General features: G+C 47.7%; 1 protein-coding gene across 4 annotated transcripts in view; it reads left to right on the forward strand.

Annotated features, from left to right (window-relative positions):
• CHFR (checkpoint with forkhead and ring finger domains) overlaps nt 1-16183 on the forward strand; it is a 55524-nt gene that overhangs the window by 26018 nt on the left and 13323 nt on the right. For 2 of the 4 annotated variants that reach the window (XR_003943735.1, XR_003943734.1), the window contains exons 12-14: nt 625-744; nt 3022-3668; nt 4214-4241. Coding sequence is in view for 1 of the 4 variants with exons in the window: in XM_030217727.1 (XP_030073587.1) it covers nt 625-748; nt 3022-3104; nt 3598-3668; nt 4214-4301; nt 8949-9056 (474 nt within the window). In the remaining 3 variants the exon portion in view is untranslated. Of the gene's footprint in view, nt 1-624; nt 749-3021; nt 3669-4213; nt 4302-8948; nt 9057-16183 lie in introns of those variants that run through there. The other 2 variants (XM_030217727.1, XR_003943736.1) reach the window with 2 other exon arrangements.

The following is a 16183-nucleotide window of genomic DNA, read 5'->3' on the forward strand; positions in this document are numbered from 1 at the left end:
CTACAGGGTGGACGCTGCAGCGCACTCGGAAGACAGTGTTGGTCCTCAGGGCGGCAGCACCAGGATCCCACCCACTTTAGGGATTGCTTTTAAAAAATCCCACAGGTTCTGGAATAGTGGGAAGCTACGTAATGGAAGGCGAAATTAGGCCTTACTTGATAATTTTTCTTTCCATTGGTTCTTCCACTATTCCAGAGACCCACCCGAGGTTTCTGAGATGTTTAGTCAGTGAGACGTAGTGGGTGAGATGACTCACCTTGCGTGGTGTCTCCTGCATATCTCTTGTTCTCTATAATTGGCCAGAGATGAAAGATGTCCAGACATGTTTGCTCATCTGGTTAGTTTTAGGTTAGCAAGTTGTTTAGGATGGTTGTGTGTGTTCTGAGTTTCTCTTTACTGCTTGTCTATGTAAATACTGAGGAGCTGGACTGGATGCCAAGAGATATGTCTCAGCTCAGTTTTCAGTTCTCTATCTCTGCCTGCGGGTTGAACTAATGGAGATAAAGTTTATCAAGTAAGACCTAATTTCTCCATAGAATGAATGATGAGATTTCTCACATTGCTAAAAGAGGTATTTGTAGACTGGTTTAATTCTGCTTGTTTCTGCACTTTTGTACTCTCCAGGTGTCCAGGAATACACATGCCCGTTTCAAGGGAGTCATGTGATATGCACATGTTGCTTTCAGCCAATGCCAGATCGGAGAGCAGAACGGGAGCGGAGCCCACATATTCCTCCCCAGCAATGTGAGCAACTACCGACTTTCAGATCAGTCAGGATAATTGAAAACACGTTATCCCAAAGCAACTGACATGCCTGAACACTTCACGTAGACTATTTGTGAAGAGCATGTTGCTCCACTTATGAAGCAAAGGGGAGTGTCACACAGAGTGAATGTTCAAATGGTATTCATACTTTTGGAGACATCCACCATTCTTAGTATATTAAAAGGAGAGTTGACAGATCTTCAGAATGGTCTTTAGGATTGCATATTGAGAGTTGTGGTGTGGTAACCAGGTAGTCTACTTTTTAAAAGTAATAAATAGAAATAAAACAAAACAAAACAGAGAAAAGAAAATAAGATGATACCTTTTGAATGAACTTAATACATTTTTTGATTATTTTTCGAAAGTATCCCTTCTTCAGATCAGGAGTGAGTGAATGTTGACAAATATCAGAGTATGTAAGTGAAACACAAAAGCATTCCAATGACCAGTCTCACAGGAAGAGGGTGGGGTGGGTTAGGTGAGAGACAGGGAGAGATGGATGGGTGATGAGAGGTAGAGAGTTGCACGGGAACGGGGTTAATGGGAATCCCGTGGTTTCCGTGGGGATGGACCCAGGCCCTGTGGGGTTCCTGTACAAGTGCATGCAAGCCTTCTTCCCCCCCCCCCCCCCCCCCGAGCCTCGGTGCCCTCCACGAATATAGCTGAATGCACCCTGGTGGTTTAGTGGCCTCCAGGGCAGGAAAGATCCTTGCTCTTTCCAGCCCACTGCTGGCGATTTGCTTGCTGCCACCACTTCATCAAAATGGCTGCTGAGAATTCAAGCGGAAGTCTTGCAAGGCCACCGCTTGAAGTCTCAGCAGCCATTTTAAAGAAGCAGCAGCAGGGGGCAGGAAAGAGTGGGGATCTTTCCTGCCCCAAAGCGGCTACTAGACCAGCAGAGTGCATTGAGGTACATTCGTGGAGGGCACCCTGACTCGGTAGGGGAGGTGGATGGATGGATGGAGTTGTGGTTGGGTGGGAGGGAGCTGTATAAAGGGTAGATGGAGTGTGATTGCAGCGAGGGAGGGAGGGGGCTGGAAAAAGATTGGTGAGGAGGAGAAGGGAAAATAGAGCATATGGGATAGAGAGGATAGGGGAACATTCTGCTTATTGATGAAAGGAAAGGGGGACAAGTTGCTTATGGATGTTTGCTTTTTTGAAAATGTACGTATTTTAAAATTTTAGAAAATGCATTTGTTACTTTTACCAGTATTTTCACTGCTTATAGAATATGGCTTTCTTGGGAGGGAGGGGGTCAAGGTGACTGTATGGCAGGGTGTGATGCGATGCAGCAGGGGTGGGGCTGAATGGGCCAGGGGTAGGAAGAGATTACTTGCAGTGGGGACAAGCGGGGATGGGTCAGATTTCTGTGGGGACAGGTTAGATTTCTGTCCCCGTGTAACTCTCTAATAAGAGGGTGACAAAGCAATATAATTTTATGGTTTGTAGTGGGATAGAAAACCCAGATCTGTAAGCCCTGTCTGGTGGGTGTCAAAATATTTCATCATTTTGTCTCTCACTCACCCATCTCTCGCTGTTTCTCTCCTAACCCACCCCACCCCACCCTCTTCCTATGAGACTGTCTTTGGAACGCATTTGTGTTTCACTTATGTATTCTGATATTTGTCATCATTTGCTTATTTCTGATCTGAAGAAGAATGTATTAAGTTAGCTCAATGCGAAAGGTATCACCTTATTTCTTTTCAATGTTTTGTTTTATTTCTATTTATCACTTATATTGCGAGTTGAAAAGTAGGTATTTATATTTTCTAAGCAGTCTATGGGTTTGTTCTTTTGGTTCCTGCTCACGATGCTGGTGCCTCGTGTTTGTGTGTGAAGTACACAGAAATGCAAAGTGCTGGACATATACAACCCACAGTGATGATTCTAATACCTTGTTCCAGGTTTTGCTGCCTGTTTTATCTCAGAGTAAGAGGAGAAACTTAGACATTCTAACTTGTAGTTTAGTATTCTCCCGGGTCATATATTTCAATCCTCTTTTTCTCGTTTGTTCTGCCAGGAGTGGCTGCATGTGCATTTCTGATGTATTCACTTACAAAGCATGTCAAGGTGGTGTTGGGATCAGAAGGGATCTCTGTAAATTCAAATGACATTCTTCATTATGTTTAATAAAATGCCTCATCTACTCTATCCGGTCCCTTCCATATCAAACTGATGGACAAGTCTCCCTTCTGTATTTGTACTTAAATACTGCAAGAGCACTGCTGGCTTCAAGTGTTTATTCTGTGTTCACAGGCACTGTGTGTTTCAGTTCTTCTGTCACATGTACTGGGGCTGTGATCGAATGGGGTGTTTTGGCTGCCTGGCACCATTCTGTGGTACGGTACACCAGTCTGTTCCTTAGCCTCTTTCCTGCAGTTTTCCTAACTCATTCAGTAAGTTTAACCATTTGAGCCAATTTTCCAGAATGTTCCCCTTCCTTGACACATTCAAAGAGTTTGCTCAATGTTGGGGGTTCTCAAGCATCCACAGAGCTGAATCCTGTGAGTTTAACTTGTAATGTTTGGGTTATTTCTTTACACATGTGGAAATCTTCCCCATGCATTTTTTTATTAATGTTTAATCCTTCCAAGTCCTTCCATTACCCTTTAGCTCTTGGTGTGAATTGATGGTGGGGGTCTTCAATCAGTGGAATGCCAGTTCTCTGCTATGCAGTGTCCAGTACCAGTCAACTGAATGACTTGGTATTTTCTGGCAAACACAAGAATTTCTGCTGTGTGTGGGTTTCCCCAGAAGATTAGCGAAACAATCTGTACAATCAAAATTTCAAAAAAAAAAAAAACCCCCAAAACTCATTTTTTTTGTTTGCAGATTTAAATCTTGGGGAAAAATGCTTAGATGGTGTTATAAATGAGAACCACTATGAATCGGATGTTCTAAAGGTACTCTATATTTCTTTCTAAAAATGTCTTCGTAGAGAGATTCTTCATCTGAAGGGTCAAATTGTTTGATTTGTGTTGCCATAAACCTACCCTTGCTGGGTTATCAGCTCAGTTAAACATCCACTAGTATTTGCTCTTTTTTTTCCTTTAACATATTCTTTCTGCTTGTAAGTATTTTCAGAACAAGGCATCTTGTCATTTCTCCTTTCAAATTTTGGTCACTATTTTCCAAAGGAATCAATAAAAGAAAAAAATCAATTAATGATGAAGCACATCTCATTTCCGCGAAGTATATGCGGGAGATCTGGCCAGATGACTTCAGTGGTTTCCCCAAAATTGATCAGTACGAGTTTATAGTTTATCAAAATATTCTGATATGAACTGGATTAAGCGGAAGGGAAAAGCATTTTGCCCAGCATCCTGGAGCTGCCAGAAGCTTGTGGTGGGAGGGAAGGGGGGAGTCTACAGCTGAAGTCTTTGAAGATTTTGTCTAGCACTTGAATCTTCATGTGATGTGCCCTAACCCCTTTCTGCTTCCTTTTCAGAATTACCTGGCATCCAGGAGTCTTACTTGGAAAAATGTTCTAAATGAGAGTCTCATGGCTCTTCAGAGAGGAGTGTTCATGCTATCAGGTGGGACATCTACCTTCATGTTTTTAGTATTTCGTTACTGCTTTTGTGTTTACTTGATTTTTAGCTAGAGATGCTGGAAGATAATTGCTCATTTCTTCATGTCCATTTGCAAAGGGTTTCTGATTACAAACAACTGTGTTGGCTCCCCTTCCTTCTGTACCGATCATCTCTTAGGTTTTCTGAATGCATGACTAGGATCTTAAAACTTTACTTTCCATTACATAGCTTCCCACTATTCCAGAACCTGTGAGATAGTTGTGTCCATCAAACCAGCAGGTGGAGAAAGAGAACTGAAAACTTTGCTGAGATGTATCTCTCTTGGCATCTAGTCCAGAACCTCAGTATTTTCTATCTCAAGCAGTTGGATGGACACACTTTTCAGCCTCTGAGATGTATAAAACAACAACGTGCATTTTTTACCGGTTCTAGCTGGTTTAACAGACACAGAATCCAGCCAGACATGCACAAAAGGTTTCTGCAGGCTCTTTTCCAGTTGCGGTAGCAGCTAATGGGAATCTATGCAAAGATTTTTAATGAGCTAATTAGTACGTTAATGTGCAACAGCTTCTACCTTTTTATGGTGAAAATTTTACTTGAGGTCAGGAGCTGTCGTACAGTAATGGTAGCTTCTCGGTGGAGCAGTCTGCAGTCTGATGAGGGAAGCAGCTGCTTGTTAATAGAAGAAGCGGTTGGGGTTCTGCATTCAGATCCCAGCATGAAGTCACAGGCTGGGGCCTCTCCTAAAGGGCAAGATGTCACCTATGTGGGCAGAGAGGGAGCAGCAGGAGCAGCACCAAGCATTGGCAGATTGAGCCGGGACCAGAGACAGAAGGTGAGGGTTAGGGGTATCTGCACTGCCAGCCTGTAAAAACAAAGCACTGGCACTTCCTTCTCCCTGCCTGCCTGCTTAGGAAAGATAGGCAAAAGCTGCATCCATACCCCTGCCACCAAAAAGCATCTTCCTGCCTGCCACAGCTGTGTGCTGATCACAAGAGAGAAAAAAAGCTGAACACACGTGTACAAGATGTTCTGGGCATGCACACAGCAGCCACGCTTAGTGATTAACTTCTCTAGACATGCGCTGGGCACTTTCGCTACCAAACAGCTAGCAGCAAGTCTGTGCAGCTCATTTGCATGTGATTCTCTTTGGGACTCGCTTGCTGTTTCCAACTCAGTAAATTTTACCGAGTATCTCAACGTTCAACATTGTTTCTGGGGACTTTAATGTATCTGTCCCTGAGTGATTTTGCTCCTGGTCCAGTTGGTCAACTGGTCCCCTGTTGAGTTTTGCAGGTGTCTTGAGTCTGCAGAGTCATATCTGGAGGTCTTCAGATTCCTGACTCTGGAGCCTTGTGAATTTACTTCTTCCCTCCCTTCACCTCTCCTGTTTTCTGTGGAGCTCTCCTTTTCCAGCACAACAACCTTGAAAAAAAAAGAAAAGAAAGGAGGAGATTGAGTCCTGATCCTTTCTCATCTGAGGTAGGACATCTGGAGACTCTGAGCTTGTCTGAGCTTGGGGGGAGCGGCCAGTAGTTGTAAGTCCGACCTAAAGTTTGACAGAACTGCTTGGAGGGATGCAGGTTCTACTTGGGGCAGTGGAGGGATACTGACTTATTGCTTGGGACCGTGTTGTGCAGCGTCTGTGACAGGGTGAATAGTGACTCTCACGTTGGCTATTAAGTGGTGCTCCCGCTTTGGGACCAGTCAGCTGGCATCGGGACGTTGCAGTGTGTGCAAGCCAGGATCTGAGCCAGTATGTCAAGCTCCATCTCTGGCTGCCTTCAAATCTAGGCTAAAAGCCCACCTTTTTGATGCTGCTTTTAACTTCTAATCCCTATTCACTTGTACAGTACCCTTGTATGTTTTATCTTTACCACCTTATTAATTCCCTTATCCCTTATTTGTCCTGTTTGTCTGTCCTGATTAGATTGTAAGCTCTTTTGAGCAGGGACCGTCTCTTCATGTTCAAGTGTACAGTGCTGCATACGTCTAGTAGCGCTATAGAAATGATTAGTAGTAGTAGGGATGTGGAGGAAATGGTCAGTAGCAAGCACAATTTTGGATTTGGCGCAGCATCCGAATATGCTGGGGACCTGGGGGCTCTCTGGCAGGGCCGGTGCACAGTTTGATGCAGGAGAGCATGGGAATGGTGTTGGGTCCAACTAGCAGTGAGGAACTGCCTTCCTCTGATCATGTGCAGATCACAGACACTGTTTTACAGTGTCCGGTTCCGACAGAGCATTCAGCTGCATCAGGATCTTTGTTTTCTCTGGAGTTTATATTGCACTTACACCAGGCCTATTTAGTGAAGCACGAACAGTCAGAGTTGCTACATGGTGCTTCATCTTGCTGCCCTTCTGGCTCCTAAGAGATCTCGTTCAGACCTCCAGGAATAGATGAGGCTATCTCTGCTTCTTCCTCCTTATCTGATGTGGCCTTGGTCTATTTAGAGGAGCTACTGTAGGAGCTAGAGGAGGGAGATGATCGAAAGTACCAAGGTTGTTTCATGAAGAGGAGCTCTGTACTCTTCTGAGGCACTGGCGGTGCTTTTAGTTGAGGAGCCTTCTGCTTCAGTGTCAGAAGTTCCTCTTTCATTAATCATGAGCGGGCTTAGAGGTCCTTCTAAGGCCTTCCCAATCCATCCAGAGATTCAAGACCTGATTATTTATTTATTGCATTTGTATCCCACATTTTCCCACCTATTTGCAGGCTCAATGTGGCTTACAGAGTTTTGTTATGACATAGTCATTCCAGGATATCAGATACAATTAGTAATGTACAACGATTAAGTAAGGGAAGAGAGAAGGAAGGTGTTAGGCAGGATAGTATAGAAGGTGGGCTTTGATAACTGGGTAGATTGGTGAGGTAGTTTTGTAAGATTATGGGTTCTCTTTGTAGGTCTTGTTGAAGAGATGTGTCTTCCGAGATTTGCGAAAGTTAGTTATTTCGTCAATGGTTTTCAGGGCTGTAGGTAGTGCATTCCACAACTGCATGCTCATTTAAAAGAAGGTGGTGGCATGTGTCAGCTTGTATTTTAGCCCTTTACAGCTGGGGAAGTGCAGATTGCATGTAGATTGGGGTGTCTGCGTGAATGATTTTGTGTGCAATCGTGTATATCTTGAACGCAATGCGTTCCTTGGGTGGGAGCCAGTGAAGTTTCTCTCTTAGGGGTTTTGAACTTTCATATTTAGTTTTTCCAAATATGAGCCTGGCTGCGGTATTCTGGGCTGTTTGGAGTTTTTTGATAGTCTGTTTTTTGCAGCCAGCGTGTACAGTGTGTTGCAGTAGTCCAGATAACTTATTACCATTGACTGTACCAGGGTACGGAAGATGTATCTCGGGAAGAAAGGTTTTACTCTTTTGAGTTTCTACATGGAGTGGAACATCTTTTTTGTCGTATTCTTCACGTGGGCATCGAGTGTGAGGTTTCGATCAATGGTAACTCCAAGAATTTTCAGATTTTGTGAGACAGGAAGAGAACAATATGGTGTGGTTATGGTGGAGTAATTGTTTGTGTTGTGTTGGGAAGGGAGTACAAGGCATTGTGTTTTTTCTGTGTTGAGTGAGAGCTGGAATGCATCCGCCCAGGAGTGCATGATTTGGAGGCTTTGGTTGATTTCGTTGATGATTTTGTTTAGATCATGAATGGGTCTCACCGGATGCGGAACTGAGAGTGGGAAGAGCCATTGTTCACCTGTACCCATTGGTTCCGGAAGAGAAGGGTAAATTGTAACTTCCCAGGGTGAATGCCCTTGTTTTTGTGGTAACTAAGAAGACCACCTTGTGCCGGTGGAAGGGCAGTGTGGAATACTTTATGCAACTTTTGCTTCCTTTCTGGTGGGGGGCCCCGGTCCGAGTTTTCTCTGACAACGGGACGGAAGTGGCTTATATAGACAAATCGACAAGCAAAGTGAGACCTGCAGCCATCCAATCTCAGTTGCATCGCTATCTGAATTTGTTTGATCAAGGGGGATACTAAACAGGATATGTGAATACCATCCACAAGTTCCTTGACATAGATGTCCCAACAGGTAGGTCCTTATACATGTGGAACTTGATGGAGATTTGATGTGACTCGACAATGCAGATTTTATTTGTAAATGGAATCAAAATCTGGGGTCCTGTTGGAGGGTCACAAAACTTTTACCAACTTTGGTCCATATCCCATTATATTCCTATTCCTATGGGTGTCTTGGCATTTACCGCTAACTGATTTCCACCGTGAGCTAAAAACGCTATTGCGGCATAGTAAACGACCCCCATGGTTTGTAATTTAGTTTAACTCGTATCTCACTTTGGAGTAAGCCATCCAATGCAGTAAGAAGTATCCATTCTGTTTTATTGTATTCAGTCTCATCATTTGTGTGTATATAAAATAGATATGTGGATTTAGCTCATAGCTTTTTAGTAGTTATTGAAGGTGAGTTAGATTCAGCTACAGTATATATTTTACTATCTGTGGATGGTTTACAATAGTTTGTACCTGAAACAATAGAGTGGTTAAGTGAAATTCCCAAATCACAAGGAATATCGGTGGGAGAAGGAGGATTTGAACCTTGTCTTCCCTGGTTCTGATCCTGCTGCTTTAACCACTAGGCTGCTCCTCCACTCCAATGTTCTAACATTTTTGCTGCTGTTTCTCTACAGATTACAGAATAAGTGGGAACACGGTCCTCTGTTACTGTTGTGGCCTCCGCAGCTTCAGAGAGCTCACCTATCAGTACAGGCAAAATATTTCTCCTTCTGAACTCCCAGGTATGAGTAACATAGTAACATAGAGACAAGGGTGTCCACCTTTTACGGTGTCAGGAACTGTTTTATAGAATGCGTTGTTACACAATTTAAGAAACTTTTGAAAATACAGCTATTTGTGGTAGCATACTTTTGAGAATTTGACTGTTCTGTGTTCCTTAGGTAGCTCTTTTCAGTAACGAGGGCTTAGGAATGAAGAAATATATTTTTATGTTCAATTAATTTTGTCTTATGTATTGTATACGTTTTATTATGAGTGTATTTTTGGAAACCACCTAGGTTTTAGGTACATAAGTACGTAAGTAATGCCACACTGGGAAAAGACCAAGGGTCCATCGAGACCAGCATCCTGTCCACGACAGCGGCCAATCCAAGCCAAGGGCACATGGCAAGCTTTCTCAAATGTACAAACATTCTATACATGTTATTCCTGGAATTGTGGATTTTTCCCAAGTCCATTTAGTAGTGGTTTATGGACTTGTCCTTTAGGAAACCGTATAACCCCTTTTTAAACTCTGCCAAGCTAACCGCCTTCACCACGTTTTCCGGCAACGGTATACAAATGTTTAAAATAAATAAGTAATGAGAGCAGATAAAGATCCAGCATGTCTAGTCTGCCCAGAAAGGTGGCGTGCAGTTTTAGCCCCCCCCCCCCCCCCCCCCCCCAATGTCTTTTTTTAATTTTGAAAATCACTTAAGACTTGCTATAAGTGGAAATAATCTTACTTCCATATCATCAAGCTGATCAATCCATAGACTGGTGGGTTGTGTCCATCTACCAGCAGGTGGAGATAGAGAGCAAACTTTTGCCTCCCTATATGTGGTCATGTGCTGCCGGAAACTCCCCAGTATGTTCTCTATCTCAGCAGGTGGTGGTCACACACAGCAGCAGCTCTGGCTAGGCCTCCAAGCCTAATCCTTAGGTTTTGTTGAGGCCTGGGGTTGAGGGCTCTTTGAGCAAGTGCAAACCTGGTGGTGCCAGGTCCCTCCTTTTCTCCCCCCTCCCGCTGGCTCCGTTTAAAAAAAAAAAAAAAAAAAAATTTTAAACGTCTTTAAAGGCGTTTAATTCGACGTTTCTTTAAACGTTCATTGCAGCTACTCACTGGGACACCAGTTCGTTACAGCTCGGAGCGGCAAGCAGGTAATTTTACCTTTTATAGCGGGCAGGGGGTTCCCCGATTCTTCTCCTCGTGGCATATGGCGTCGGAGGGCGAGGGCGCAAAGGGTCGCTCCCCGGATCGCTGGAGCGCTTCTAGAGGGGATGCGGGGGTTTTACAACCTGATTCGCCCTTGATGGGTGACAGTTTAGTGACCGATGAATGTCCCGGTCGTTCCTCCGGCGTGGCGGTTTTTTCCCGCCATAAACGCCCATCCCCCGCTCCTCGCCTCCGCCATCTTGGCCGGCCACGCGGCTCGGACGGCTTCTTCGTGGGCCGCCCTTGAGGTTGGAGACATTAATGCCATGAACGCCCTTAATTTGGGCGACGGCACAAGCGGCTAAAGTTAAGCGCCGTTCTTCCCGCGCGGCTCCTTCGCGGAGTTTCGCGCCGGACGCCATTTTGGATGCGCAGCATGTCTCTCCCCTGCTATTGCGAGCGCCGGTTGAGAGTGCGTCTAGGGCTGTTGCCCAGGCTGCGGAAGTGCACAGTCTGGGGGGTTTCTCCCCCGAGTTTGTTTTGCTGCTGCATCAGGCTTTCCTCATGCAAAACGCTGCCCCTGCTCCCTCTTCTGATAAAGAGGTTGAGGTTCCCAGAGGTAAACGCCCTCGGGTTGATTTCCAGGCCTTGGAGGACTTTGTCTCCTCCGGTGTAGATGAGCGCAGCGTGTCTGAGGTCTCCCAACGGTCCTTTGCGGATTCCTTGGAGGAGATAGATCCCCGCTCGGATGGAGCGGATGACCCCTCTGCAGCGCGGCTTTTTAGCCCAGAGGATTTGCCCAACCTGTTTTTACAGGCCATGGACACTTTGAAGATTTCCTCTCCGGAGGACGTCTCTCCCTCAGCCCCTGTTGGCTCTGCCATTATGCTGGGGACGAAGCGCCCGCCTAGATCCTTCCACGTGCATGATGCCATGCACACCTTAATTGCGGCTCAATGGGATGTCCCGGAAACGAGCCTTAAAGTGGCTAGGGCTATGTCCCGCCTCTATCCTTTGGCTGTGAGTGAACGTGAGGCCTATCTGTGGCCTACCGTGGATTCTTTAATCACTGCGGTGACTAAGAAAACGGCGTTGCCGGTGGAAGGTGGCACGGCCCTAAAGGACGCCCAAGACAGAAGATTGGAGGCGGCCTTAAGGTCGTCCTTTGAGGCAGCTGCTTTAAGTTTGCAGGCCTCAGTTTGCGGCTCCTATGTGGCCAGGGCGTGCCTGACTATGGTGCAGCGGGCTTCCCCCTCGGATCTTTCCTTGAGGGCTGATTGGCCGGCCCTGGAATCGGGCTTAGCCTATTTGGCAGACTTGCTGTATGATGTCTTGAGAGCCTCAGCTAAAGGCATGGCTCAGACAGTCTCTGCGCGGCGGTGGCTTTGGCTGAAACATTGGTCTGCTGACCACGCCTCTAAATTCCGCCTGGCTAGATTGCCTTTTAAAGGCAAGCTGCTCTTTGGGGTCGAGCTGGACAAAATCGTGACCGATCTCGGCACGTCTAAGGGCAAGAAATTACCAGAGGTCAGGGCTCGGGCTAGTACTCGTCCCGGTACCTCCAGAGGACGGTTGCTGGAAGCCCGTCGGTACCGCCCGGGCAAGTCGGGTTCCTCTGCCCCCTCTTCCTTCAAGAGGAATTTCTCCCCCAAGCAGCATTCCTTTCGCAGAGACCGCCGTCCCGGAGGTGCTCCCTCCGGTCCTCCCCCAGGGTCTCGTACCCAATGACGGGGCCTTGGTCCACGCCCCAGTGCAGATTGGAGGACGGCTGTCCTCGTTTCTGGGCGAGTGGACCACTATAACTTCAGACGCGTGGGTGCTGGAAGTCATCAGAGACGGCTACAAGCTAGAGTTCTGCCAACCCTTAAGAGACGGGTTTGTACTCTCTCCCTGCAAGTCTCCGGTCAAGCTGTGGCAGTGCAGCAGACCTTGGACAACCTGATCCGCCTGGGTGCGGTCGTTCCGGTGCCAAAAAATCAGATTGGCAAGGGACGTTACTCCATTTACTTTGTGGTTCCAAAGAAAGGAGGTTCTGTCCGGCCTATCCTCGACCTCAAAGGGGTCAATCGGGCCTGGAAAGTGAGGCACTTTCGCATGGAGACTCTCCGCTCTGTTATAGCGGCAGTGAAGGCAGGAGAGTTCTTGGCTTCCTTGGACATCAAGGAAGCGTACTTGCATATTCCCATCTGGCCTCCTCTCCAACGCTTTCTGCGTTTTACAGTCCTGAGACGACACTTCCAGTTCAGAGCCCTCCCTTTCGGGTTGGCTACTGCTCCGCGGACCTTTTCCAAAGTAATGGGGGTCATAGCGGCCTTCCTGCTAAAGGAAGGAGTACAAGTCCATCCTTATCTGGACGACTGGTTGATCCGAGCCCCCTCTTATGCAGAGTGTGGCAAAGCTATGGACCGGGTAGTTGCTCTTGTGAGCTCCCTGGGATGGATCATCAACTGGAAGAAGAGCCAGCTGCGCCCGACTCAGTCCCTGGAGTATCTGGGAGTTCGATTCGACACCCAAGTGGGCAGAGTGTTCCTGCCAGACAATCGGATTGTCAAGCTTCAGGCTCAGGTGGACTAGTTCCTAGTAGCCTCTCCTATTCGGGCTTGGGACTACGTGCAGCTGTTGGGCTCTATGACGGCCACGATGGAAGTAGTGCCCTGGGCCAGGGCTCATATGAGACCACTACAGCTATCTCTGCTGCTGCGCTGGACTCCGATGTCGGAGGATTATGCTGTGCGCCTTCCCGTGGACCCAGCAGTGCGCAAGGCGCTGAGCTGGTGGACGCAGACAGACAAGTTGTCTGCAGGATTGCCTCTGGTGACCCCGGAGTGGATTGTCATCACGACAGACGCCTCTTTGATGGGCTGGGGAGCCCACTGCTTGGGAAGGACAGCGCAGGGGCTCTAGTCTCCTGCAGAGGCAAGTGGTCTATCAACCTCCTGGAACTCAGAGCCATTCGGTTGGTGTTATTGGAGTTCATCCCGGTACTGGTGTTGTAGCCTGTACGGGTCCTGTCAGACAATGCCACGGCTGTGGCCTATATCAACCGCCAGGGAGGTACCAAGAGCGCCCCTCTAGCCAAGGAGGCTATGAGTCTTTGCCAGTGGGCGGAAGCGAACCTGGAGCAGCTTTCAGCGGCCCACATTGCCGGAGTCATGAATGTCAAGGCGGACTTTCTCAGTCGCCATACCTTGGAGCCCGGAGAGTGGCAACTATCTGCTCAGGCGTTCTTGGACATCACGAAGCGCTGGGGCCAGCCGAGCCTAGATCTGATGGCGTCATCGGCCAATTGCCAAGTGCCGCGCTTTTTCAGCAGAGGACGGGACCCTCGATCCCTGGGAGTAGATGCTCTTCTCCAACAGTGGCCGACACAAGAGCTCCTCTATGTGTTCCCGCCCTGGCCCATGTTGGGCAGGGTGCTAGACCGGGTGGCAAAGCATCCCGGCAGGGTAATCCTGGTGGGTCCGGATTGGCCCAGACGTCCCTGGTATGCGGACTTGATCAGGCTCTCAGTCGACGATCCTCTGCGGCTGTCAGTGGAGCAGGGCCGGTTACATCAGGGTCCCGTGGTGATGGAGGATCCCTCTCCCTTTGGTCTTACGGCCTGGCTATTGAGCGGCAGCGTCTGAGGAAGAAGGGCTTCTCAGACAAGGTCATCGCCACTATGCTGAGAGCGAGGAAACGCTCTACTTCTACTGCTTACGCCAGGGTTTGGCGTATCTTTGCAGCATGGTGTGAAGCAGGCTCACTTTCTCCCTTCACTGCTCCAATTTCTTCAGTGTTGGCGTTCCTGCAAGAAGGTCTGGAGAAAGGCCTGTCGCTCAGTTCCCTTAAAGTCCAGGTAGCGGCTCTGGCTTGCTTCAGGGGCCGCCTGAAGGGTGCTTCCCTGGCTTCGCAGCCAGATGTGGTGCGCTTTCTCAAGGGAGTTAATCACCTGCGCCCTCCTCTGCACTCAGTGGTGCCTGCGTGGAATCTCAACCTGGTGCTAAGAGCATTGCAGAAGCCGCCTTTTGAACCCTTGTCGAGGGCATCTCTGAAAGACCTGACGTTGAAAGCAGTCTTTTTGGTGGCTATCACTTCAGCCAGAAGAGTTCCGAGCTCCAGGCGCTCTCATGTCGAGAGCCTTTTCTGCAGTTCACTGAGGCAGGAGTGACTATTCGCACAGTGCCTTCCTTCCTGCCCAAGATTGTTTCTCGCTTCCATGTGAATCAGCAGCTCTGTCTCCCTTCCTTTCGTAGGGAGGACTACCCAGAGGAGTACTCTGCTCTTAATTATCTGGATGTGAGACGAGTCATCTTCAGATACTTGGAAGTGACCAATGATTTCCGGAAATCGGATCATCTGTTTGTCCTGTTTGCAGGTCCTCGTAAGGGTCTGCAGGCTGCTAAGCCTACAGTGGCAAGATGGGTCAAGGAAGCCATTGCAGCGGCTTATGTGGCCGCGGGGAAGGTGCCGCCTATCCAGCTGAAGGCTCACTCCACGAGAGCTCAGGCGGCCTCGATGGCAGAGGCCGGATCCGTCTCCTTGGAAGAGATATGCAAGGCGGCAACTTGGGCTTCGGCTCATACATTCTCCAAGCATTACCGTTTGACTGTGGCTGCACGGGCGGAGGCCCGGTTTGGAGCTTCAGTGTTGAGGTCAGGGATTTCAATGTCCCGCCCTGGGTGAGTACTGCTTCGGTACATCCCACCAGTCTATGGATTGATCAGCTTGATGATATGGAAGGTAAAATTATGTATAATCATACCTGATAATTTTCTTTCCATTAATCATAGCTGATCAATCCATAGCCCCTCCCAGATATCTGTTCTGTTTTTATTCTGGTTGCATTTCAGGTTCAAGTTTAGTCTTCAGTTATTTCAGAAAGACTTCGTGTTCAAGTTCTTTCACTTGGATTCTTCAAGAGTTGAGACGAGTTTGTGTTACAGTGAGCTGCTGCATTCCTCTCCCCTCCGTTTTACGGGGCTGGATTGAGACATAAATTCTGCCGGCACTCCCTCCCGCTTCGTGCGGCTGTAGGGCAGCTTTGTACCCCTCCCGCTTCGGCGGTGTTAGGGTCAGTCAGCTCCTCCCGCGGTTGCGGTTGCAGGATAAGCCAGATCCCCCCGCATCGGCGGGTGTGGTGTCCCTCCCCCGCTCCGCGGGGATGAGCTGGACGGATTCCCCTCCCCCACTTGTGTGGGGATGAGCTGGGTTAATTCCCCTCCCCCGTTTCGGCGGTGGTGAGCTGGGCAGAGTGTCCCTTCGTGGGTGTAATTCTCTAAGTGCTGAGTCCTGCGGATGGAGCTTTGATATCGACATACTGAGGAGTTTCCGGCAGCACATGACCACATATAGGGAGGCAAAAGTTTGCTCTCTATCTCCACCTGCTGGTAGATGGACACAACCCACCAGTCTATGGATTGATCAGCTATGATTAATGGAAAGAAAATTATCAGGTATGATTATACATAATTTTACCTTTGATTCCATCCCCTTGCCATATAGCAGAGGTTCTCAACCCAGTCTGCGGGGCACATCTAAAAGTGTGGTTTTCCAGATATTCCCAATGAATATGCACGAGCAAAATTTGTTTCCACTGCCTTCATTATATACAAATCTAGCTCATGTATATTCTTGGGGGATATCCTGAAAACCACACTGGCTAGATGTGTCCTGAGGGCTAGGTTGAGAACCGCTGCCATATAGGGATCCACTGTGTTTATCCCATGCATTTTAAATTACATCACTGTTTGTTTCCATCACCTGCAGTGGAAGGGCATTCCAGGCGTGCATCACCGTTACCATGAAAGAGTGGTGGATGCTTGAAACTGTATCTGCAGTGCTCCAACAATTTTAGTATCAAACAATTTTTATTGGCAAGCCAGCAAACAAATAGTATGTTGTACAAAACAAATGAACAAAGGAAGACAAAGTAAAAAGAACACATGCCAGCAAAGTGATTAGTAAACTACAATTCAAACAGGCTTCACCAGTTTTTATATGACCCCCCCTGTG

The sequence above is a fragment of the Microcaecilia unicolor genome, chromosome 11, assembly GCF_901765095.1.
Source record: "Microcaecilia unicolor chromosome 11, aMicUni1.1, whole genome shotgun sequence".
NCBI classification, from domain to species: domain Eukaryota; kingdom Metazoa; phylum Chordata; class Amphibia; order Gymnophiona; family Siphonopidae; genus Microcaecilia; species Microcaecilia unicolor.